We start from the raw sequence: 24762 nt of genomic DNA, 5'->3' as shown, positions 1-24762 counted from the left end.
CATCAAAAGCGACAAACTGTAGCATCTCTAGACATTGCCACAGACCCTATCTCACAGACAGGGCTGTAGCCATTGCTCGGTGGCATACTGCAGTTGTCGTAGCAGCACTTGCACCCCAAAAATAGAGATGCACCAGCCAGCTGAAATGTGGTGCCTATGAATTCCCAGAGTTGGGTGCAGGCACTGTACAGAGATAAAGACTGGCTGACATGCCCAATGGATGCAGTCCATAGGACAACAGCTGGAGTAGTAAAGGAGCTGTCAAGAAGAAGCAATACCTACACTCGGAGACAGAGATATGCTGTACATGGATAGATGGAGCCATCCGGAACCTCAAAGGCCAGAGCCATGCTGAGCAGGGGAAGATGAAGCCAGGTTGCATACCCAGAGATGGAAAAGAGTCCTCCCTACAGAGATGGAGACACTCCACCAACAGGAAGCCACTCTACCAACAAACAAGGGGAAGCCAAGGCTGAAAGACAAAGTGGGAAGCATGGTCTATTCCAAGAGGTGAAACCTTGTCCAGGATTTAGAAGTGGAGCTATGGCCTAGGACCAGAGAAGGAGCAATGCTTCAGACACAAACTATTCTGTGCTGCGATTGGAAAGATGGAGACATGTCCCACTCTCAATGAAAGGAATAAGCTGCACCTGAAAAGAATGTGAAGCTGCCCAGGAGACCAAGATGCATATAGCATTATGCAAAAATTGGCAGCTCGCAGCCACCCCTGAGCTGCAGCCCCTTGTAGTCTATAAGGATGCTGTCAGGGAAAGGAATTATGAATGTCGAGGAGCGTAGGTGAAGGAATGGAGATAGTGAGTGGCCCACAAACCTTCATCAGTGGAAAGCAAGTGGACTCAATAGCTGCCTTGATCCACCTAACAATGGAGACCTAAAGACCGCCTGTCCCTTTCCAAGGGCCACGGAAAGCACAAAGAGGTAGACAAATGAAATTCATTAGTCTCTCTCAGGTAGCAGAGCTGCATCTTTTGGACATCTAGCTTGTGGAGATTCCGATCCCAGGAGATGAACCTTCCTCTAAAAAGAAGGGCAAGCAGATCTCCTGATTAACATGGAACAGACATCACTTTTAGGTAGAAACGAGAAGACCATACACACAGACCTTGACTCATTCATGAAGGACAGATACGGGTCCCGGCAAACCAGTGTCTGCAGCTTGGAGATTCAACAAGCTGAAACACCATCCTGATAGTAAGGTCCTTTTTGGAAACTGAGTGCAGAAGCTCAAATGGAGCCTTGGACAGTGCCCAGAGCACCGGACTAATAATGTTCCATTAAGGGAAGGAAGGGCATAGCTGAGGGCGAAGATGAGCCATACCCTTCAAGGAACCAAGCCACCTGGACCCTCAGGGAGCTCACAGCCAGCCTGATCCAAGCCTAGCTGCAGAAACCCCAAAATATCAGGAATCTGAGCCCTCCAGGGAGAAGGGGACAGCTCCCCACACAAAGATTCAAGAACTTGCCAGATCCTGATATATGCCATGGACCTAGAGGCCTTCCTTGAGTGGAGCACCTTAGAGACCAAAGTGGGGGATGGCCCACGCTTCTCTAATGTCTCCTCACAATGGCTAAACCGTAAGCCAGGAGGAATCCGAATTTTCCATGTCTACTGACCCTTGCTGGAGCAGACCCAAACTCCTGGATAGTAGAAGAGGATCCTCCGGAGCCACCAGAATGACCAAATGAGGATGACGCACAATCCCGTGGAAGAGAGGCCTATCAGAAGCCACGAAAGGAAGTCATAGAGGGGCTCCTCTAATGGTCATGGTTTAAACCAGAGCTTCTATCCCCTAGGAGGCTAGCTTACTCCGCCAACTGAAGCATTCCATCTTTGCACTGATCCTGGATGCCATCAAGTAGAATTGTGGAGGGCCCCAGCAAAACAGAATGAGCTGAAAGCCTGTTGCTCTAATTCCCACCCTCTCAGATCTAGGAAGGAGTGACTGAGAATGTTCACCTTTGCCCACAAAATGGACTGCTGAAAGGGCCTGCAGATGGATCTCCACCAACTGACAGGGATACGGGTGACTCCAGGGCCACTGCCTGACTTGTAGCGCTGTCCTGTTTGTTTATGTAAGCCACTGCCGTGGCAATGTCCGACATCACTCTGACTGCTTTTCCCTTGAGGAACGGCTGAAACTCCTGTAGAGCTAGGCGGACCACCTGGAATTCCAGGTGATTGATGGACCAGGACACCACCTGGCTCAACCAGATGCCCTGCACCTCCCATCCCAGAAAGTGAGATCCCCAACTAAGACGACTTGTATCCAGAGTGACCAGAACCCATTGCAGGGGATCCAGAGAAATGCCTCTCAGCAGGTGAGCTGGACTGTCCCACCAGGCTAGACTAAGCCTGACCTTGGGTGGCAGAGAACAACAGAAGTTCTACAAGGCCTGTATTCATTGGGATAACAGGGCCTGCTACACAGGGCACATATGAGCCCCCACCCAAGGTACCACTTCCAGCATAGCGGCCATGGAGCCCAAGAGATGCAAGTAATCCCAAACCATGGATTCTGGGAGATCGCACAACTGGTGCAACTGCACACGGAGCTTCTCTGCTCGTTCCTCTGGAAGAAAAACCATCCCTCTGGCCATGTCAAAGCAGACCTCTAGATACTTCAGGGCCCAGATGGCTCTTGGGCCAGTACACTGCCATCTCAGGGATTCCAGGAGACAACCTATGAGGTAGCCAAATTGGCCTTTAAAGCCAAGTTGGTCCAAATCAGTCAGTCGTTCAGGCGGGGATGAACCTAGATTCCCCAGCGCTGGAGGTGTGCAGCTACTACCCCATCACTTTGGAAAACATGTGGGACACTGAAGCCAGCCAAACAACAAGACCCAGAACTGAAAGCACAGATATCTCTTGTGATGATCTGCAATGGGGAAGCGGAGGTAGGCCTCTGTGAGGTCCAGGGAATTCAAGAACTCTTTCGGCCGCACCAAGGCAATGGCTGAGTGAAGCATTTCTACCCAGAAGTGCTGGACTTACAGACAAGCATCCACCCCCCTCGAGGTCCAGGATGGGGTGAAAGGAACCCCCCTTCTTCGGGATCATGAAATAGATGGGAGTACCTGTCTAGGCTGAACTCCACCACAGGAACAGATTCCACTGTTCCCTATATTGCAGAAATGCTGAAGGGTTAAGAGCGACAGCCTGGCATCCAGATCCGGATGGGCAAACTCCATGGCGTACCCCCTCTCAACCACCTCCAGAACTCACTATTTCAGATGATGTGGACCCAAACGTTGGGGGAGAGCTTACTTTCCGCTGGAAACCAGGGACACAGTGCACCCTCATTGGGCAGGCCAAGAGACTGCTGTCCCACCTGAAGGCCCAGCTCGGGGCCTCAAAAGGACCCTTGCTTAAAGGACCTACTGTGCCCCCATCTGGGCCAAAGGGCACCAAGCAGACCTGAAGCGGTCCACCCCCGAGGCCGAAGATTGCTGCAGAACCTTGCCGCAGCTCAGGAAGATGGAGAGCTGCACCTCTCCCATATCCTTCACCAACTTCTCCAAGTCATCACCAAAGAGCAGCACCCCTAAAGGGCAGCTGACTCAAAAGCTTCTTGGAAGCTGCATACACACTCACTGGTGAAGCCACAAACAGCAACCCTCGATGCCACCACTGAGTGGGAAGCCAAATGGACCGGATCGTAGAGGATATCTGTCCAAAAAGAACTGGACTCCAGGCGAGAAACCTCCGGGGACTCTGGCAACCGCTAGAATCAACGTAGCAAGGAGCTATGTAATTGCCACAAATAGCAGCCTGAATGCTGGGGCTCCCACTGAAAAGGCCAGGCAGAGTTGCTGCTTCACATTCTTTTCATGGAGCTTCCTAAGGGCCAAGCCCCTTTGGACAGGTACAGCAGTCACATTCATGACCACCAAAACCAGGGCATCCACCTTTGGGAAGACCCAACACTTCTCAACCTCCTCAGAGAAGGCATAGAGATGATCAAGAGCCCCAGCCACCCCAAGGGACCCATCTGAGGACTCCCACTCCACAATCATCATCAGGATGAGGGATTTATGGAGTGGAAAATGCTTCAGGGCCCCAAGGGGCCCACTGCAGGAGGCTTAAGCATAACCAACGCCCCCATGACCTCATCTATGAGAAGAGACAGCCAGAACCCATAAGACCATTCTTCTATGGCCTCCTGACAGGAGGACCTCTGAGTCTTCCTCTGCTCCCTTTAAAGAACCTGGACACTCTGGAATGACCAGATGCATTCTATGGCTCAGAGACCCCAAAATGGGGCCCCTGTCGATCCCATCAGGGCCCCCACCAAAAGGGTGAGGGTTAGGGTTAAGGTCCTAAGAGGGGGCCTGTTCAGGAACTGCTTAACCATCTGTGGCCAAAAACCACTGGGGCCCCTAGGACTCCCAGGGACCATTTCTGCAGACGGACCCAGAGTGAGCAGAAATGAATTGAGAGAGAAGGGAAGCTTCTTACTGCCAATCTGCCTTGGCAGGAACACTGTGAGAGGAATGTATCCATTTGAGCTAAAGGGGGGGAGGGGAACAGCATGAGTAAAATGCTCCCTGAGAGAAAAGAGACAATGAGCCATTTACCCACTATAAAAATAATCTATTAGCCATGCTCAGCTGCTGGCTCTGTAGACCATGCTGAGAGTGCCAGATGCCATACCACGTGGCAGACATGCGCAGGCCTGCCTAGGCCTAGCAGACTCCAGCATCTCCGCTGTTCCTGATTCTCTCTGGGTGCGCCTAGAGGAAAATTCCCTACTTAGTTCTTTACAATAGCATTAGCTCCTGACTAAGGCATAAACCTTGCTAGGCCAATTGAATTAATTTTTCCCCCCTTTTGGTATATGAGCACTTCTGGGGAAAACTGGGAGCTGCAAAGGATGCCCATGGGGAATACACCCAAACAGGGTGATGGGCAAGAGGGTTGGAGGATGGGGACCTGCACTCCTCAGGCAAGGCCCTGCAGGACTGGGCCAAATCATCAAACAATGGCACTAAGAAGTGCGACTGGGGGCTGAAGAGTCAAGCTTTGAACTTAAACCAGGTATGGTCCTGAGACTGTGATGTTGGAGCGGCTGTTAAGATCAACCACGTTGTGCGGCTGTAGCCACCAGAGCACGGAGCTAGGCCAGCACAACCTACCACCTACTGAAGGTAGAGAAAAATACTGAATAGTTCCAGGGAGCACCTCAGCTTATGCTGGTGATGTCACTGGCAGAATTCATTTTTTTTCTACCTCTACCTGCTGGTAGGGATAACACTCATGCAGAATGGTGGAGCTGACACTAAAAAATGTCATTAGTTTAATGCCACTGAAATAGAAGAACAAGATTATAATGAAAATGGCACATGAACTTGAAGCCACGGTGTTGAACAAGTGCAGAAGACGAAACCTCCCTTTTTCTAAACCTGTACATTAAAACAGGACGTTGAATCGTCTGGGGCTTTACTTAGACTGTTAAGAGAGACATACGTACCACCATCTTTATCTTTCCTATGATCACTAAGCAGCAAAGCTCTTTGATAGCTTCTTTCTCTAACTTGTTCCACTGACGTTGAAGCTGTCCTTTAAAAATAAAAAGTTAATAGTTATATAGCTATCTACCAAGTATAATCAACTCAAACATATCTAATTTTTAATGTTAGCTACCTGCATCCATGTTAAAATTATAAACCATTTTGGCAATCCCAACCCCAATATATACATTTTCAACAGACAAAATTTTCTTGTTTTTATTCAGGGATAAGTTAGATGAATATATTGCCATCGGTTAAAAATTAATATCCTAAAAGAAATTTTTCGTAATTTCAAGAATATATTTCAAACATTTCCTGAATCACATGCAGCTCAACAAATACTGTACTGTGATACTGAGCCATTCATACCAGTAACTTCCAGAGCATTTTTATTCAAGGCAGACTAGCCAAAGCAAAGTTAAAGAGAATATTCTACTAGCTTGATGATACTGCAATTAAAACTATTTACCTCCAAACAGCTTTATAAAACAGCCACCATTTTATAATTCACTATGCTGTCTTCGTATTTGTTTTATTAGAAAAATAAGGTTATGTTTACTTGAAATAGACAAAATGGTTTTTCAAAAACTACAGAAAGATTCTCTTAGGGGAAGATACACAGAATTCCGGTGTTGTTCCCTATAGCGCCAGAAAATATTGGCTCTGACAAGAAACAAATAGTGACTAATGCTAAACACCAACAGCATGCAAATTATATGCCGCTGTTAGTGTTGAGCACTGGTCAGTAAAAGGGTCGGAATGTTCCTGGCACATGCCACAATAGGCACAGCTCTTGTGCGCGTCCAATGATCAGGGAAGGGGGGCTCCCGATGCGCTTAATAGTTCTATGGAACTGCCCATAAGCTTGTAAATGGTGTTTACCCTCTCCGCCCCATACTGCTGCAATCAATGAGAGCTTTCAGAGTACTGTTTGCCTCACAGTCCTCAGCTGGGAGCATTGAGCATCCAGCAGAAATCCTGGGAAGAGGGGGCTGTAAAAGCCACCCTGCCCTAACAAGGAGAAATTAGACCTTACCTGCTAATTTGCTTTCCTTTAATCCCTCCGGACCGGCCCAGGATTGGACTGATGGGTTGTGCACGCCTACCAGCAGGTGGAGACTGAGAAAAAAACTCTGACTCTAGCGAGCCAATAGGAGCCCTGGTCATGTGACCCTAGCCTCAGTATTTTCATAACAAAGCAGAAAGAACAAACAGTCTGTGCCTCAAGGAATTCAAGCAGCCAGAGAGCACTAGTAAGTACGTGCTCTTATTATAATGGCTCACCGAGTACCCTAACCAGAGCATCGGTATGGCCAGATTATCCTGGCTCACCACGTACTCTAACCAGAGCAGCGGTATGGCCTTATCACAATGGCTCACCGAAAACCCTAACAAGAGAATCGGTATGGCCTTATCACAGTGGCTCACCGAATACCCTAACCAGAGCATCGGTATGGCCCAATCATTGTGGCTCACCACGTACTCTAACCAGAGCAGCGGTATGGCCTGCATAGAAAATGCATCATCTTTTTTTTTTTTTTTTTAAACTTGCAAACAAAACAGCTCTGCAACCAACAATTGAACATAGAAACTTAAGACAGAAATATAGAACACGGGAGGGGCCTGGGCCGGTCCGGAGGGATTAAAGGAAAGCAAATTAGCAGGTAAGGTCTAATTTCTCCTTCCTTAGCATCCCTCCGGACCGGCCCAGGATTGGACTGATGGGACGTAACAAAGCAGTAGTCCTACGGGAGGGACCCCAGCAGACCCGCTGAAATCACTCGCGACGCAAAAATCGCCTCCTGCCGACACTGCACATCAAGCCTGTAATGCTTAGAAAACGAATGGAGAGAGGACCAAGTTGCTGCCTTACAAATCTCCGCTGGTGGAACCAATGAACACTCGGCCCAGGACGCCGCTTGCCCTCTAGTTGAATGAGCTTTAACAGAGTTCGGGACAGCTTTACCTGCCAAAAGGTAGGCTGACCCTATCATCTCCTTGATCCACCTAGATAATGTGGGCTTAGAAGCCGCCAGCCCCTTACGGTGACCGGCCAACAGTAGAAAAAGACGGTCCGTGCGTCGAAAATCTTCCGTAACTGCGAGATACCGCTTAAGCACTCTTTTAACATCCAGAGTATGTAACTGTCGCTGTTCCTGCGTCCCTGAGGCCGATCCCAAAACAGGAAGAAACACTGACTGGGACAGATGAAAACGGGATACCACTTTAGGCAAAAAGGAGGGAACCGGATGAATAACCACACGCTCCTTGGAAAACTGCAGAAAAGGAGATCTGCATGAAAAAGCTTGCAACTCTGAGACTCTCCGAGCCGATGCAATAGCCACCAAAAACACTGTCTTAAGCGTTAGATCCTTCAAAGAACATGCTTGCAAAGGTTCAAAAGGTGGTTTCGTGAGAGTCGAAAGAACCAGATTAAGATCCCAAGATGGAAAGACTGATCTTACCGGAGGACGAAGAAGGCTGACTCCCTTTAAAAAACGAGCCACTTCGGGAAGACAGGAGAAAGATTTACCTCGAATCCGACCTCTAAAGCAGGAAAGAGCTGCCGCTTGCACCTTAAGAGAAGAAAGAGACAGCCCTTTATCCAACCCTCGCTGTAGAAAATCCAACATCTGAGGCACAGATGCTCGAAACGGAAGGATGTCAGCCTCTGCACACCAGGCCTCAAAAATTCTCCAAGTACGAATATAGTTTAGCGAAGTGGAACGTCGACGAGACCTAAGCATGGTGGAAATTACCGGTCCTGAAAAACCCCGTTTAGCTAAACGGGCTCGTTCAAGAGCCAAGCCGTAAGACAAAATCGACCCGGATCTGGATGTGGAACTGGCCCTTGAACCAGCAAAGTCCTGTGAACTGGGAGCCGAAGAGGAGGCGCCACCAATAGCCGCTGTAGATCCGCGTACCAAGGACGCCGCGGCCAATCCGGTGCTACCAAAACTACCGGTCTTCCGTGATCTTCGATCATCTGTAGGAGACGGCCTATTAGCGGCCACGGAGGGAACGCGTAAAGAAGGTCGGAGGGCCACTGTTGCAAGAGAGCGTCTACCCCTGCCGCTCTTACATCCTTTCGACGACTGAAGAAACGAGGGACTTTCGTGTTGAGATTGGATGCAAACAGATCTAGAACTGGAGTGCCCCAGCGCTCCACTATCAACCGAAACGCCTGATCGCTGAGCGACCACTCCCCGGGATCGAGAGTGTGGCGACTGAGAAAGTCGGCTTGAACGTTTTCCACTCCGGCCACATGCGATGCTGAAATGGCCGAGAGGTGAATCTCCGCCCAGGCGAGGAGACTCTCCGCCTCCCGACACAATAGACGACATTTCGTTCCCCCCCTGACGGTTGACATAGGCCACTGCCGAGGCATTGTCCGACAGAACTCTGACCGCTTTGCCTATTAGTAGAGGCCTGAAGTGCTGCAGGGCCAACCGGATCGCTCTGGTCTCCAACAAATTGATTGATTGAACTGCTTCCAGTTGAGACCAAAGACCCTGGGCCCACTGCCCCAGGCAATGCGCTCCCCAGCCTCGGAGACTGGCATCTGTTGTTAACGGTATCCAGCGAGGAGATTCCAAAGGCATGCCTACTGTGAGATTCTTCATCCGCAGCCACCAAAACAGCGAGCTGCGCTCTCTGTTGCGGAGAGGCAGACGCTTCCATAGTGACTCCCTCTGAGCGGACCAACGCGATAGAAGAGACCACTGAAGAGGCCTCATATGGAGTCTGGCCCAGGGTACTACTTCTATGGTGGCTGCCATGGATCCGAGAATCTGAAGATAATCTCGAGCACACGGACGCTGCTGTTGAAGAAAGGCCCGAATCTGAGACTGCAGTTTTTGAATCCTGGCCTGCGGTAGAAACACTCGGCCTTGTGTCGTGTCGAACGTGACGCCCAAATACTCCAGAGATTGAAAAGGAACCAACCGACTCTTTGACACATTTACTACCCAACCTAGAGACTGCAAGAACTGCATCACTCGTTCTGTGACACGACAACTCTCGTGATAAGACTTTGCTCTGATTAACCAGTCGTCTAGATATGGATGAACCAGAATCCCTTCCTTCCTGAGGGCCGCAGCCACCACGACCATAACTTTGGTGAAAGTGCGGGGAGCCGTCGCCAAACCGAAGGGCAGAGCACGAAACTGGTAATGCTGCCCTAGAATTGCAAAGCGCAAGAACTTGTGGTGAGCCGGACGAATGGGAATATGCAAATAAGCCTCTGTGAGATCCAAGGCTGTCAAATACTCTCCCTGGCGCACTGCGACTATGACTGATCGCAGGGTCTCCATCCGAAAACTTGTGACTCTGAGAGCGCGATTGACCGGCTTGAGGTCCAAGATAGGGCGAAAAAGAGTCTTCCTTCTTGGGAACTACAAAATAAATGGAATACCGGCCTTGCCTGTACTCGGAAGGAGGGACTGGACAGATAGCGTGAAGATCTAACAGCCTCTGTAGAGTCTCCCGAACCGCCCTCACCTTGAGAGGAGAACGACAGGGAGACTCCAGAAAGGCGTCTGCAATAGGCCTTGCGAACTCTAAGGCATAACCGTCTCGTATAACTTCCAAGACCCACTGATCTGAAGTTATGTGGGCCCACCTCTGATAGAACTGAGAAAGACGAGCTCCGACAGGCACCAGAGGAGAGGCCCTCGCCCCTTCATTGGGAAGGACGGGTCTGTGATCTAAAACCTGGAGAGGAGAAACTCGCTCCTCTGCGAGTACCCCGAAAGGACTGTGTCCTATTGTAGAACCGAGATTTATGAGGTTGAAAACCCCGACCAGTCTGAAATCTACGGAAACCTCTACCTGGACCTCTACCAGAGAAGGAACCTCGACCGGACAGGCGGGGTCTATCTTGCGGCAATCGAGGAACTTTAGCATCTCCTAAGGAATTAACCAACTTATCCAATTCTTCCCCAAACAAAAAGGACCCCTTAAATGGAAACTTGCTCAATTTGGATTTGGAGGCCGCATCCGCCGACCAACCTTTCAACCACAGCGACCGGCGAGCAGCGACTCCCAACGCCAAAGACTTAGAAGATGCTCGCAACAAATCATATAAGGCATCCGCCAGAAACGCCGCTCCCGTTTCAATCCTAGCCACCTCTAGATCAATAGCTTGAAGATCATCCGAAGTCCTGTCCAGAACTCTCTCTGCCCACCTAAAACAGGCCCTAGCCACTAAGGACCCACAAATGGCAGCCTGTACTGCCAAGGAAGAAACATCAAAACTATTCTTGAGCAGAGAATCCAGGCGTCTGTCCTGAACATCCCTAAGAGCTGTTCCGCCATCTACGGGGACTGTATTCCGCTTATTCACCGCCGACACCACGGCATCCACGACCGGCACCTTAAGCAAAGACTTACCCACTTCAGGGACCGGATAGAGATGAGACATAGATCTGGACTGCCGGAAAACCGCATCTGGGGACTCCCATTGCGCTTTAATAACATCCCAAATATCCTGGTGCATAGGAAAAGTCTTGGTAGCAGACCTAGAGCCTTTAATCAAGAAATCGACCTTACGGACTGCCGAAGCTGGCTGTAAATCTTCAAAGTTCAAAGTAGAAGACACCATAGAAATTAGCTCCTGCAAATCATCCTTATGGAAAACTCTGGCTACAGCAGGATCTTCTACCTGAGCAAAAGAAGTAGCCTCAGGATCTGGAGAAGAAGATTCCTCCCAGATATGTTCCGCCAGATCTTCCTCTTCTTCTAAGAAGGGCATTTCCTGCTCATGAACTGACTCCAAATGCTCCCGCCAATCTCCCTCCCTAGATCTCTTAGAGGGAGGGGGAGCAGCCATACTCAAAGGCCCTAGCTCAGCTGAAGAATCCCCTTTCTGCAGCAAAAAAGCTTGATACATCTGGAGCACAAACTCAGGAGGAAACCCCCCTGCCTGAGTAGGCCCAGCCTGCATCAGTGCTCCTGCAGAAAAAACATCCAACGGAGGTACCGAAAGCCCTGCAGGCTGCGAGGGAGAAGGAGAGGGCGAATTCAAAATGGCCGCCGTTCGCGCCAAAACCGGCGTTCCGGAGTCCGGGGGCGCGCCTGACCCTTCTGCAACCACGGGATCAGAGCGCGCCGGTGAAGAGACCGAACCAGCTGACTGAACCGCTGCCGGCAAAACCGGACCCGACGCTCCCGCTAGCGCTGTACAATACTTACAAGCGCCTGAAGATGAAACCCCCCGACGCTGACAAACGGAGCAGCGCTTAAGTTTTTCCGACATCGCTGACGCGTGCGTGCCCGCGCGTGCGCGCGCGTACCCAATTCGCGCCGAAACTGTACTTTTTTTTTTTTTTTCCTAAACAGCGCTTCAATTAACAACACAAATCCCCCGAAAACAAATAGAAAAGGGAGCCAGGCCAGGCAAAGAAAAAACTGTGCTCTTTATGGTTCTCTGCTGTGGAAACGCTAATCAGCCACACCACACACACTTGACAGTAACAGAGCTGCCTGCTCGTTTAATCAAAGGGGACTGAGAGATCTGTGGCAGAGAAACCAATTTAGCCTCTTTTTACTTCTGGCTGCCTCTCCCCAAAGGTAAAATGCCCTTGCTAATCAAAGGGCTACCCTTCCCTTTGAAATTGAATTAGATAATAAGGGAGGAGGGGAGGAACAAGGGGGGAGGGACCCGGGACACCCGAGTTTTCACCCCTGAGGCTGAAAGTCAACCAAACTGAAAAGAACACCTAACAAGCCTCAAAGAATTCCTGTGGCACAGAATAAAGGCAGACTAAAGCCAACAATAAAGAAAAAGCTGAAAGACAATATAGAGAGACTAATGGGCTCACTCCTACCTGCTGGGAGACTGAGAAATACTGAGGCTAGGGTCACATGACCAGGGCTCCTATTGGCTCGCTAGAGTCAGAGTTTTTTTCTCAGTCTCCACCTGCTGGTAGGCGTGCACAACCCATCAGTCCAATCCTGGGCCGGTCCGGAGGGATGCTAAGGAACTAGAATTTAGTCATTAGGGCAGGAGTTTTCCCGTGTACTATTTCTCTGTGTATTGCATGATATCGCTAATGAGGTTTTAGCATGGGACCTTTGGTCAACGCTTCTGTGCATGGTAAAGCAGTGGCCAAAAGCCTCTATGCATTAGCCGCACAATAACGTTTCATTTAGACTGGCTAAAACCAGTCTAAGTGAAATGTTGCGAACACGGTAACATTTCAGCATGTCCCAGATAGTCTATAAATTCTGGCTCAAAACATGGCAGCTAGGCTTATATTTGGTAAAACGCGATTTGAAAGCGCAAAACCCCTCTGCGAAAAACTACACTGGCTCCCAATCAAAGAATGCAACGCCTTCAAAATCTGCACCCTAGTTCACAAAATCATCTACGGCTTGATTGACGTACCAATTAGAACTGCATCCGAATCAACACAATCTTATCTCAATGTGCACTACCCAAGCTGCAAAGGACTTAAATACAAAACAACTTGCGCATCTAGTTTTTCCTACATAAGCACACAACTATGGAACGCATTACCAAAAGCCTTGAAACGACATATGACCACCAAAACTTCCAGAAATCACTAAAACCAACATGTTTAAAAAGGCATACCCTACCGATCCAACTTAAATGCCTAATCTCTGCAACACAACCAAACTAAAGCACGTAATGGACATAACACAACTCTTCCGTTCTCTAACTCCCTAACTTGATCTTACCACATCACCACCCTGCATTTGTTCACACCGGAGCCTGCAAAGGTCTCTCCGGTACTATGTAAGCCACATTGAGCCTACAATAGATGGGGAAAATGTGGGATACAAATGTAACAAATAAATAAATAAATAAACTAATACTGTTTTTCTGCACAAATATAGATGTTATTTTAAGATTAGGTCTTCTCTCTCTTTACAATCTTGAAACTTACAAACAAAAACAATTAGGAGAGCTTACCATTGAACCTCTGGTTCACTCTTATCACTGGAAGAGGATTCTTTGGCTGAACAAATGGTGTTAATCTCCTCCGATATGACATTTTGAACAGCAGCAGGCAGCGGTATAGGTAAGCTAATAAGTGTCTCACTCTGCTCCCCATTTTCACCGCCGACACTACAACTATCATTAATGCAACTGTTGCTTATGCTTCCTCCACCAGCAGCATGAGGTGAGAATGTAACTAAGGCTAGAGCTTCTGACTTGGAACCACTTCTCCTAGCTTCTCGTTGTCTTTTTCGATATTCTAATAAAGAGACCTGTTTGAGACAGAGGAGGGTATGAAGAGGAAGAAAAAATTAATATGCTTTTTAGCACATTGGGCTTTTGTTTTTACCTTTTATGCATTTTCATGAATTATATATATTGTTAGCTGAGTGCCTTTATCATCTGGTACCTGAAATCCTCTTTTGTACAAGTCTCTATTATACTGGTTAGATATACCATAATTTGGTAATAAAGAACTACAATACTACTAGGTATATTCTTTCTTCTAGAACAGTTTTAAACCTTTGATATACCAGCAATGAATCTATTTGACAAAGGTTCTAAAATATTTTCAGAAATCAATTTACAGCACTATTTTAAGCAAATATTTTAATGTTCTCTAAAACACAAAGGGGCCCTTTTACTAAACTGCATTAAGCACTGTGTGGTTTAACAGCGGGAAATGGCCTAATGCAGAATATGGTAAAGAATTTTGCGTTAGGTTTGTTATTTGTGTGTGCTAACTGCACAATATTTATTTTTTGTAACCATTTTTCGGAAGGGGCGTGTCAGGTGCAGAGAATAGGCACGTAAGTGTTTAGCGCACTGACATTATTTATTTAGATTTTGCTCACATGTTTTTCAGTAGTAGCTCAAAGTGCATTGAATTCAGGTACATGGGGTATTTCTCTGTCCCTGGAGGGCTCACAATTTAATTTTGTACCTAAGGCAATGGAGGGTTACCACTAGGCTACTCCCTCCGCTCCATTAGTACATGTTCACTGAATAATGCTGACAACACAGGAGCCCTTTTCACCTCCTAAAACAGGAGATAAGTGCTCAGGCATTGATTTTTTTCAGTGGCCAAGAATTTTCCATTTCCAACAAGATGCTCCAGTTACTCCATCTGAGGAAAAAGCTGCTCATTGCTTAAAGGCAGAGATGTCACTGCCAAGAAAGAAAAAAACTGAGAGAACTCTGCAACCCAGAGAAGCATTGGGGCTGCAGGAAAACAACCACGAAAGGAAAAAGCAAAAACAAAACAAAACAAGTCTTCTACTCTCTCATTCTTTTTTTTTTCCATACAAGTGGTTTCCCAGTGGTAAATCACTGGTGATACTTGTTTCTTCTTCTTCTTCTTTTTTTTTTTTTTACTGACACTCGGGCCAGAAAGAAGTAGCAAGACAGACCCCACCACACTCCAAACTGCCGGTCTGCCTGAAGTCAGAGCCAGACAGCTGAGGTTCATAAACCAAAGGTACCTGCAACAGGGTCCCAGTGGGAGGACGGAACTGGCCACCCAGGTTTAACACCCCCAGGGAGAAAGAGACTCCCACAGGCCTAAACCCCTATCCAGCAGGAAGACAAGAGGGAAAGAAAACCAGAAACTACCTCTGGTGTTTAAATTTATTTATTTAAAATAAAGAGAGAGTGTTTTCTCTTACCCAGTAGCCCCAGGAATAAAACGCAAGACAAAAAAGAAATTCCAGGGCCACAAGTAACCAACTGCACAGGCTTACTAAGCCACCATGTTGTGCATTATTACCTACATTAAAACATAAATATACATACTTGAGTCAAGCTCCAGACCCTGTGGCCAACTTTTTTTTTTTTTTTTAAATGCTGGCTACAGTAGTAGAAAAAAAATCCAAATATTCTGTAGCACTATACAGATTGTGGCCAGTGCTGAACATCTGGACAGGGCAGTCAGCACCAGAACTTATCTGGATAGTGGCAATATTTAGTCTGCTATCCAGATTCTAGATAGCAGACTGAATATTGCCACTGTCCAGATAAGTTCCGGGACTGCCCTGACACTATCCGCATAGTGCACAGATGTAAGGAAGTGTTTCTGAATATCCAAGGTCAGCAGCACTTATCTGGTAAGTGGTTTAGAATACTGACTTGATTATACATAGCAGAAACTACTACCAGTGAATGCACACATTACATATCGCATTACAGTGAAACCCCGATATAACGCGGATTGGGATCCATATAATATCATTGAATTAAATGTGGGGTTGCCTTATGGCAGCTTCCAGCCACACAGACAGAGCTCACTCAAAGTTGTTTTTATACCAGGGGTGGGGCATAGCTAAACATTGGCTGTTTTTCATGCATAAAAGGGAGGTGGGCCCCACCCCGGTATAGCTACATATTGCCAACAGAGGAGCTGTATGTAAAAAAAGGGGAGTCAAGACACATATGCAGATTTGTGTTATTGCGGGACGTGTTATACTGGGGTTCCATTGTACTGTCATTATCAAACTACTATCATCTATTGAAAGAAACTTGTGTTAATGATACTTAAAATTATAACCTTTTTCTTCTGTGGGGGATTCTGAGGTGTGCAATTTCCATCCATCAAATTGTCATTACCGACTGTCCTGCTAAATCCAGACATAAGTCCATCTTCTGAAGTACAAAAAATAGATGCTTCCATGAACATGCCTCTTGTATCATCCTGAATCAGGCACTTTGTCTCATTCGTTCTAAATCCACCTCCAACTTCTAGCTGATGTGAGGGTGTTAAGTCTCTCAAATTAGAATTTGTGGATGAGAAATTTACTCCAGTTCTTTCAGGACATTTTTGCCCATGATGGTAAATTACACCCCGTCCACAATTGGCGCTTTCTTGCTGGCTGTTTGAATCAGTCCGATCATGTGCAGGGGCATCCAGGGTGTTTATTAATGCACTTTGCTCAATCACTTCGAGTCCTAGCTGGAGATCAGACACAGGTTCCTTTTCTCCAGTACACTGTCTGTTGATATCAGGCCTATTCCTTGGGCTGGAATAGCCAATCGTTTTTATTTCTTGCAGTCCCATTTCTGCCAGACTTGAATTTCTAAATGAACTCAGTGCTAGCATTGCTGAACTTCTCTCATAACCCTATTCAAAGAAATAAAAACATTAAAAGTGAGCAAATTTTTCTAAAGATTTTCCTTCCAAATACTGCATACTTTTGACCACAGAGATAAACAATTGTATTTTGTAGCTGATGACAGTAAAGTTGCTTGCTGTTACAGGTGTTCTCTACAGCCTTTAGTTCACTAGTCACAGAACTGAACCACCTGATCATGTGTGACACAAAGCAAAAATTTCTTCCATAGACTTTTGGAAAGGCCTAAAGACTTTTGCCAAGCACATGTGAGAGTTTTCATATTGCTATGGTCCAACTGCTCCCCACAGTTCTGATAACAAGCTTTTCTTTGGGGGGTGGGGAGGAGGGGGGAGATAACGCCTCCAGAAGTGAAAATCACAATAGAAATATGAAAGCCAGACAAAGAATAAAAGGATATTGGGGGTGGGGTGGGGGATTAGGGAGATGTGATAATTGTTTAAAAGAACACCACTCTGTGGTTGTATACAGGGCCCAAGACTGCAGACTTCCATTGCTCCTCTGCTTCATCCCTGCCAGACAGGCTTTTCTACGACTCATAGTACAGAGTGCCATAACCACATTTCTTAATGATCTTCACGGAAAATTGGATAAGGGAAGTGCTTTTTTTGTAGGGAAAAAGGTACCAGTACCCATTATGGGCGGAATCACCATCTATGACTCCACCCCTATGGTAGCCACACCCACAGTAGCCACACCCCTTATCCCAGCCGTGGCACATATAAACAGTTTCATTGAAACTACTATACCAATATCTCTCTATATAAAAAGCAACACCAACGTTCTATGAAGCCTCCAGCCGGAAGTGTGAAGGGGGCGAGATATCCGGTTTCCCTATGAGTGTCTGCCCCGCCCTCTCTGTACACAGGTCAGTGAAGGAAAACAGCAGAGCACGAAATCAAATCACTGGCTCTGTAACAGTGAAGGACTCAGAGGGGGGAGGGAGAGAGGCCAGAGGGCAGGGACACACAAACTCCCACATGCACACAGAAGAAAACATTGCTAGCCCCCGTTCATTTGCATCAGAAACGGGCTTTTTTACTAGTAGGAGAATAAAATAACTTGATTTTTTTCATTATAAATAATTTCTGTAAGCTGTTACAGCTCCAGTATACCCAGTGCAAAATAGACAGCAGATATAAATTCTCAAACTGGACATCTTCCAAACACAAATGAAAATAAATGATTTTTTCTACCTTTGTTGTCTGGTGACTGTTTTTCTGATCATGCTGGTCCCATCTCCGATTCTGCTGCTCTCTATCTGTTCCCTTAACTCCGTGTCCAGGGCTTCCTTTCCATTTATTTCATTACTTTCCTCCTTTCTTGCCCTACATCCATAGTAAAAGCTGGGTCCTCTCCGGGACTTGACTGGAGAGGTATAGAGTGGATCCAGCTTTTACCTATTTTATCCATCCATGGAAAGTTTTTCACCTCTTTTCCCTTTCCCTCATCAGTATGCATCTCCTTCCTCTTTCCATGTCCACCATTTTTCCTGTTCTCTTCCATCCATATCCAGCATTTCTCCTCTCTCCTCCCCTCCAACCATGTTCATCTCACTTCCTCTCTCTTCCCTCCCCTCCATCTATGTCCAGCATTTCAACTCTCTCCCCTCCTCCTCCATCCATGTCCAGAAGTTCTCTCCTCTCTCCCCTAATCCATGTGCATCTCCTCCTCTGTCTTCCCTCCCCTCCATCAATGTCCAGCATTTCTCCTCTCACCCTTCACTCCATCCATGTGCATCTACTTCCTCTGTCTTCCCTCCCCTCCATCCATGTCCAGTATTTCTCCTCTCCCTTCCCCTCCATCCATGTGCATCTCCTTCCTGTCTTCCTTCTCCTCCATCCATGTCCAGCATTTCTCCTGTCCTTTCCTCCATTCATGTCCAGCAACTCTGCTCTCTCCTCTGCCCTCCCCTCCCATCTATGTCCAGCGATTCTCCTTTGCCCCTATCCTCCCCTCCCAACCATGTCCAGCGATTCTCCTCTGCCCCCCTCCCATCTAAGTCCAGCAATTTCTTCTCTCTCCCCTGCCCTCCACTCCCATCCAAGTCCATGATTCTCCTTTGCCACCATATCCTCTCCTCCCATCCATGTCCAGTAACTTGCCCCAGCTTCTACCTGCCCCCCCTTTCAGACCCCGTCGAGTTCCAGTACCAACCTCAGCCCCACCTACCCGCCCTTAGCTCCCTGATAGCCCTTGCTTTCTGTTCCTGCCGCCCCCGCATTAAAATTTTTTTTACCTGAAGTCACAGCGCCGGCGTTAGTGAAAGCAGCAGGCTCGCCTCCTCCAGCCTTCCCTTCCCTCTCAGTGTCCCGCCCTCGTGGAAACAGGAAACTACATCAGAGGAAGGCGGGCACTGAGAGGGAAGGGAAGGCTAGAGGAGGCGAGCCTGCTGCTTTCAGTACCACCGATGCTGCGACTTCAGTTAAAAAAAAAATAAAAGATTTAAATGCGAGGTGGCAGGAACAGAAAGAAGGGCTGTTGGGGAGCTAAGGGCAGGCAGGTGAGCTGGCCTTGGGGAAAAAAAAGGTGCCGGTACGCTGTACCGACACAAGAAAAGCGCTGGATAAGGGCAACACTGTATGTGTTGTCTTTAGATTTATCTTTGGCTTTTGATTTTATTGACCATTCACTTTTACTAACACGTCTTGCAAATATTGGGTTGTTAATTGTTTTTCTCTTTTCTCTCATCTCGATATTTCTCTGTGCACACCAATAGCAGCTCCTCTCAATTCTACTCCCTCATCTGTGGTGTACCACAGAGCTCAATTCTGGCTCATCTACTCTTCAATATTTTCATTAGTCCCCCACACTTATACAAGAGCATAACATTAAAGTTCTTCTATGCAGAAGACATTCTATTCTGGTTACCACCCTCTCCTACTAATATTGAGCTTGAACCTCTCCAATGTTATCTGCTTTGGCCTCCTGGCTTTCATGTAACAAATTTGTCTTGAATCCTGATATAACTATCACTTGCTGGGTATCCGGTGCACTGTCTTCTCCAACTCTGGTTCCAGTTCTTTTTGGTCTGCCTAGTGCCTCGGTCACTATTTTTTAAGTACCTAGGTATCTGGTTTGATAGTCAATTGATCTTTACAAAATAAATTTCTGAATTTGTTAAATCCTGTTTTGGCACACTCTGTACTCTTTGTGTTCACTGTAATTTCTTGGATTTTCAAACACTGCACATGGCTTGTCATGAATTTCTTATTTCTAAGCTAGACTACTGTAATTCAGTGTAAGCAAACATCTCTTAATTCTCAACTAAAGTGAATACAAATGGTTCACAACACAGCAGATTACTTTGCAAGATAAAAAAAAGATTACATCACTCCTTTTCTTATTCATTTAAATTGGCTACCCCTCAAATATCATGTTAAATTTAACATTCTTGTCTTAACCCATAAAGCTCTTCATTAAAGCCAACCATTTTATCCATCTTCTCTCATTATACCATACGCACCCTCCTGTTGTCTGCGCTCACTTGATTCAAACAGTCAATGGAGGAGGATGACTAGTAAAGTGCCACAGGGATCCATTATGGACCAGTGCTATTTAACATATTTATAAATGATCTGGAAAATGGAACGAGTGAGGTGATTAAATCTGAAGATGAAACAAAACTATTCAAATTTGTTAATACACATGCAGACCGTGAAAAATTGAAGGACCTTAAGAAACTGGAAGACCGGGCATCCAAATGGCAGATGAAATTTAATGTGGTCAACTGCAAAGTGATGCACATTGGGAAGAATAATCCAAATCAAGAAAGAGATCTAGGTGTCATTGTAGAAAATACGTTGAGACCTTCTGCCCAGTGTATGGCAGCAGTAAAAAAAACAAACAGGATACTAGGAATTATTAGGAAAGGGATGCAAAATAAGATCAAGAATATTATAAAGCCTCTGTATCGCTCCATGGTGCGACCTCATTTCGAGTACTGCATTCAATTCTGGTCGACGTATCTCAAAAAAAGATATAGCGGAATTAGAAAAGTTCAAAGAAGAGCAACCAAAACGATAAATGGGAACGGAACCCCTCCCGTATGAAGAGAGGATAAAGAGGCTAGGGCTCTTCAGCTTGGAAAAGAGACGGCTGAGGGGGGATATGATTGAGGTCTATAAAATCTTGAGTGGTGTACAACGGGTAGACGTGAATCGATTTTTACTCTTTCAAAAGTATAAAGACCAGGGGACACTCAATGAAATTACATGGAAATACTTTTAAAAGAAATAGAAGGAAATATTTTTTTCACTAATAGTTAAGCTCTGGAACTTGCTGCCGGAGGATGTGGTAACAGCGATTAGCATATCTGGGTTTAAAATTTTTTTGGATAAGTTCCTGGAGAAAAAAGTCCATAGCCCGTTACTGAGATGGATTGGGGGAAGCCACTGCTTGCCCTGGGACTGGTAGCATCAGGGCTTTTTGTGAGGGGGTACTGAGTACTGGCACCTTTTCCACTGTCTGCTAAAATCGACCCATGGTGCACAAGTTTTAATGAAAGAGCTCAGGCTCTACACACCAATTCTGCCTTGCCATAGATTCTGTGACTGGTTGCAGAGGGCCTGGCTATTGTGGGATGGGTCCATCAGTGATCACCTCACCCCTGAAGGGTGGCCTTAGCATCTGAGTACCAGCACCTTTTTTGCTAGTAAAACACACTGGGTAGCATAGAATGTTCTACTAATTGGGTTTCTGCCAGGACTGGCCACTGTTGGAAGCAGGATACTGGGCTAGCTGTACCATTGATCTGACCCAGTATGGCTAATTCTTATGTCTTGTTCTGTGTAATCTAAAGTCTTCTCATTACAAATTTACTTGACCTTCTGCATTCTTTTGTCTATCACCAAAATCATGGAAAGATCTTCAACCTAATATTCACTCTGAACTGTCTTTTGCCACGTTTAAAACTTTTAAAAACATAATTTAGTCTGGTTTATAATGTCCCACTGTGATGGCATTTCTCCATGGCCCTCCTTGTCCCTTGGACCAATGGGGCAATGGATTGGACGGGCATCTGGGTACTCTGCTGCAGCAGTAGAGCTGACCTATTGGTCAGACTGTATGTGTTCTTGTGTGTCTGAAGTCTCACTGTCCTTTTAACAAATGGCATTCCTTGTCTTGTATTTGCATATTGTTTTAGATTGTAAACCACTTCTTCAAAGTAATTCAGAGAGGATGTACTGGACATAATCTGAAAGGGCAGAGAATCTAGATCTGAAAACCTATAGAAAATAAAGGAAGTTGGATGCATAGAGGCAGGAAAACTGTCATCTCTCTAAAACATGTCATTTGGAAATTCGTAGTTCTGGATCACTCTCTTTTTGATGAAGATTAACACCTATTTGACTTTTTAATTTTTACTGCTTTAAAATTTTGAGTTATCCTTCAAATGATTAACCAATGGAAGGATAACTCAAATTTATCGGTATACATGTGATGGAATTAGGATCTAATGTATAGAAATTATGAAAATATTTTATAAAGTAAATCTCCACTTAGTAGTCAAAGTTTTTGAAAATGGAAGAAACTGGATGATTTTCTCTCTCCTGTTAATTAAGCAACAATATTTTCTACATTTTGTTAGTGTTGAAAACAATGCTGCATTTATCTCCAAAGGAAAAATCAAGAGCCTTCAGTATCAATCCCCAAAGAACAATGTAGGATACCATTCTGTCCTTTTGCAATCTTTAGTCAGAGCGGGACCATAAGAGTTATGGAGCCAATTTCTTGATGCATGAAATGTGCTAAATATGAAGCATTGGGGAACATTTTTGACTCCTGGAATCTCATTCTTGGTAGTGTTCCAGATTTGATGCTCTGAGTTTGTTTTGCATCATATGTGTTGAGTCAAAGATGAGAGTAAGTTTGAGTTTGTTTTTATTTTTATCTTTTTTAATGAACATTTTCAGAATACATAATACACATTAACAAGAAAAAACACTTAACATCTGAGCAATGGTAATACATTAAGAAAATTAATAATAAGCTTATTTGTTGTCACACTGAAGAAAAGGGTAATGTAATCACTACTCAACTCACACATCCCTATCTCCAGTGCAGAAAAACAAACTAAGGGAAGCAGCAGGAGCTCCTGATGAACAGACTATGGAAGAAATTTGGACTAGCACACAGCACAATCAGTTGTGCGACTATGGTGACCTGCTCATCTTCAGAGAAATGAAACTCCTTTCAGAACAGTATTTTTCACTTACATAGCAGATTTAACTAGAAAACAAGCTGCAGCTTTATTCTATATTTTAAGATAACTCTTGCATTTGCTAATGAAACTCTTCAACTATGGACTATAACTGAAATAGTTTTACATTTTCAAGCACCAACAGTTCTCCCTCTGCAAAGAAAGTGAATCCACATACCTGTAAGCAGGTATTCTCCGAGGACAGCAGGCTGATTGTTCTCACATGTGAGTCGGCATCCATAGTGGCCCAGGAAACGGCAAATTTTTCTACAGCAAAATTTATAAAGTTTGCCAGGGCCTTCTAGTGCGCGAACCGCGCACACAACTTCCCGCCCGTCACGTGAGCATTCCCAATCAGTTTAATCAAAAATCAAATAATAAACCAACAACTCCAAAGGGGAGGTGAGCGGGTTTGCGAGAACAATCAGCCTGCTGTCCTCGGAGAATACCTGCTACAGGTATGTATCTTCGCTTTCTCCAAGGACAAGCAGGCTGCTTGTTCTCACATGTGGGGTATCCCTAGCAACCAGGCTCACTCAAAAAAATGAGCATTGGTCAATTGGGCCTTGCAGCGGCGAGGACATAACATAGATTGACCTGAAACCATAATGAGAGTGCAGCCTGGAACAGAACAAAAATGGGTCTTTGGGGGGGGGGGGGGGGGGGGGAGTTAGATTCTAAACCCCAAACAGATTCTGCAGCACTGTATCCTGCTGGAGGCAGTAGTGAGATGTGAACGTGTGGACTGATGACCACGTTACAGCCTTGCAAATCTCCTCAATGGAGGCTAAGTGAGCCACTGACGCAGCTATGCCTCTAACATTGTGAGCCATGACATAGCCCTCCAGAGTCAGCCCAGCTTGGGCGTAAGTGAAGGATATGCAATCTGCTAGCCAATTGGAGATTGTGCGTTTTCCGATGGCGACTCCCCTCCTGTTGGGATCAAAAGAAACAAACAACTGGGCGGACGTCTAAAGGGCTTTGTCCGCTCCACGTAAAAGGCCATTGCTCTCTTGCAGTCCAAGGTGTGCAAACTGCTTTCACCAGGGTGGGTATGAGGACGGGGAAAGAATGTTGGCAAGACAACTGACTGGTTCAGATGGAACTCCAACACCACCTTGGCAGGAACTTAGGGTGCGTGTGGAGAACTACTACTCTGTTGTGATGGAACTTGATCTAAGGTGAATGCACTACCAAGGCCTGAAGCTCACTGACTCTACGAGCTGAAGTATTAGCTACCAAGAAAACGACCTTCCAGTTCAAGTACTTCGGATGGCAGGAATTCAGTGGCTCAAAAGGAGATTTCATCAGCTGGGTGAGAACAACTTTGAGATCCCATGACACTGGTGGAGGTTTGACAGGGGGCTTTGACAAAAGCAAACCTCTCATGAAGCGAACAACTAAAGGCTGTCCAAAGATAGGCTTACCCTCTACATGGTGATGATAAGCACGAATCACACTAAGGTGAACTCCTACAGAGTTGGTCTTGAGACCAGACTCTGACAAATGTAGAAGGTATTCAAGCAGGGTCTGTGTAGTATAAGAAAGAGGATCTAGGGTCTTGCTGGCACACCAGACGGCAAACCTCCTCCATTTGAAAAAGTAGCACTTCTTCGTGGAATCTTTTCTGGAAGCAAGCAAGACTCGGGAAACACCCTCAGAAAGACCCAAGGAAGCAAACTCTAAGCTCTCAACATCCAGGCTGTGAGAGCCAGAGACTGGAGGTTAGGATGTAGAAGCGACCCCTCGTTCTGAGTGATGAGGGTTGGAAAACAAGCATGGGTATCGGTACCCGAGATGGTCCGGCTGAACCAAGTACAATGTTTGAAGCTGCTGGGTGTCTTCGATAACATGGAAGGAAAAACGTCTTTGGCGAAATTAAACGACGCGATCATGCCAAAAAAGTAAAGGGCACAAAAGGGGAAAAGGCCGGCCGTGTCGCAAAG

The 24762-nt window shown here is 46.1% G+C and overlaps 1 protein-coding gene across 1 annotated transcript in view; it reads right to left on the bottom strand.

Moving 5' to 3' along the window:
- KMT2E (lysine methyltransferase 2E) overlaps positions 1-24762 on the bottom strand; it is a 310078-nt gene that overhangs the window by 16012 nt on the left and 269304 nt on the right. Inside the window, 3 exon segments of the mRNA XM_030216423.1 lie at positions 5490-5578; positions 13466-13764; positions 16035-16604. Of these exon segments, the coding sequence (XP_030072283.1) occupies positions 5490-5578; positions 13466-13764; positions 16035-16604 (958 nt within the window).

Source organism: Microcaecilia unicolor, chromosome 10 (genome assembly GCF_901765095.1).
Source record: "Microcaecilia unicolor chromosome 10, aMicUni1.1, whole genome shotgun sequence".
NCBI classification, from domain to species: domain Eukaryota; kingdom Metazoa; phylum Chordata; class Amphibia; order Gymnophiona; family Siphonopidae; genus Microcaecilia; species Microcaecilia unicolor.
Note: the sequence above shows the minus strand (reverse complement) of the source record. Positions and strands in the feature narration are given on the sequence as shown.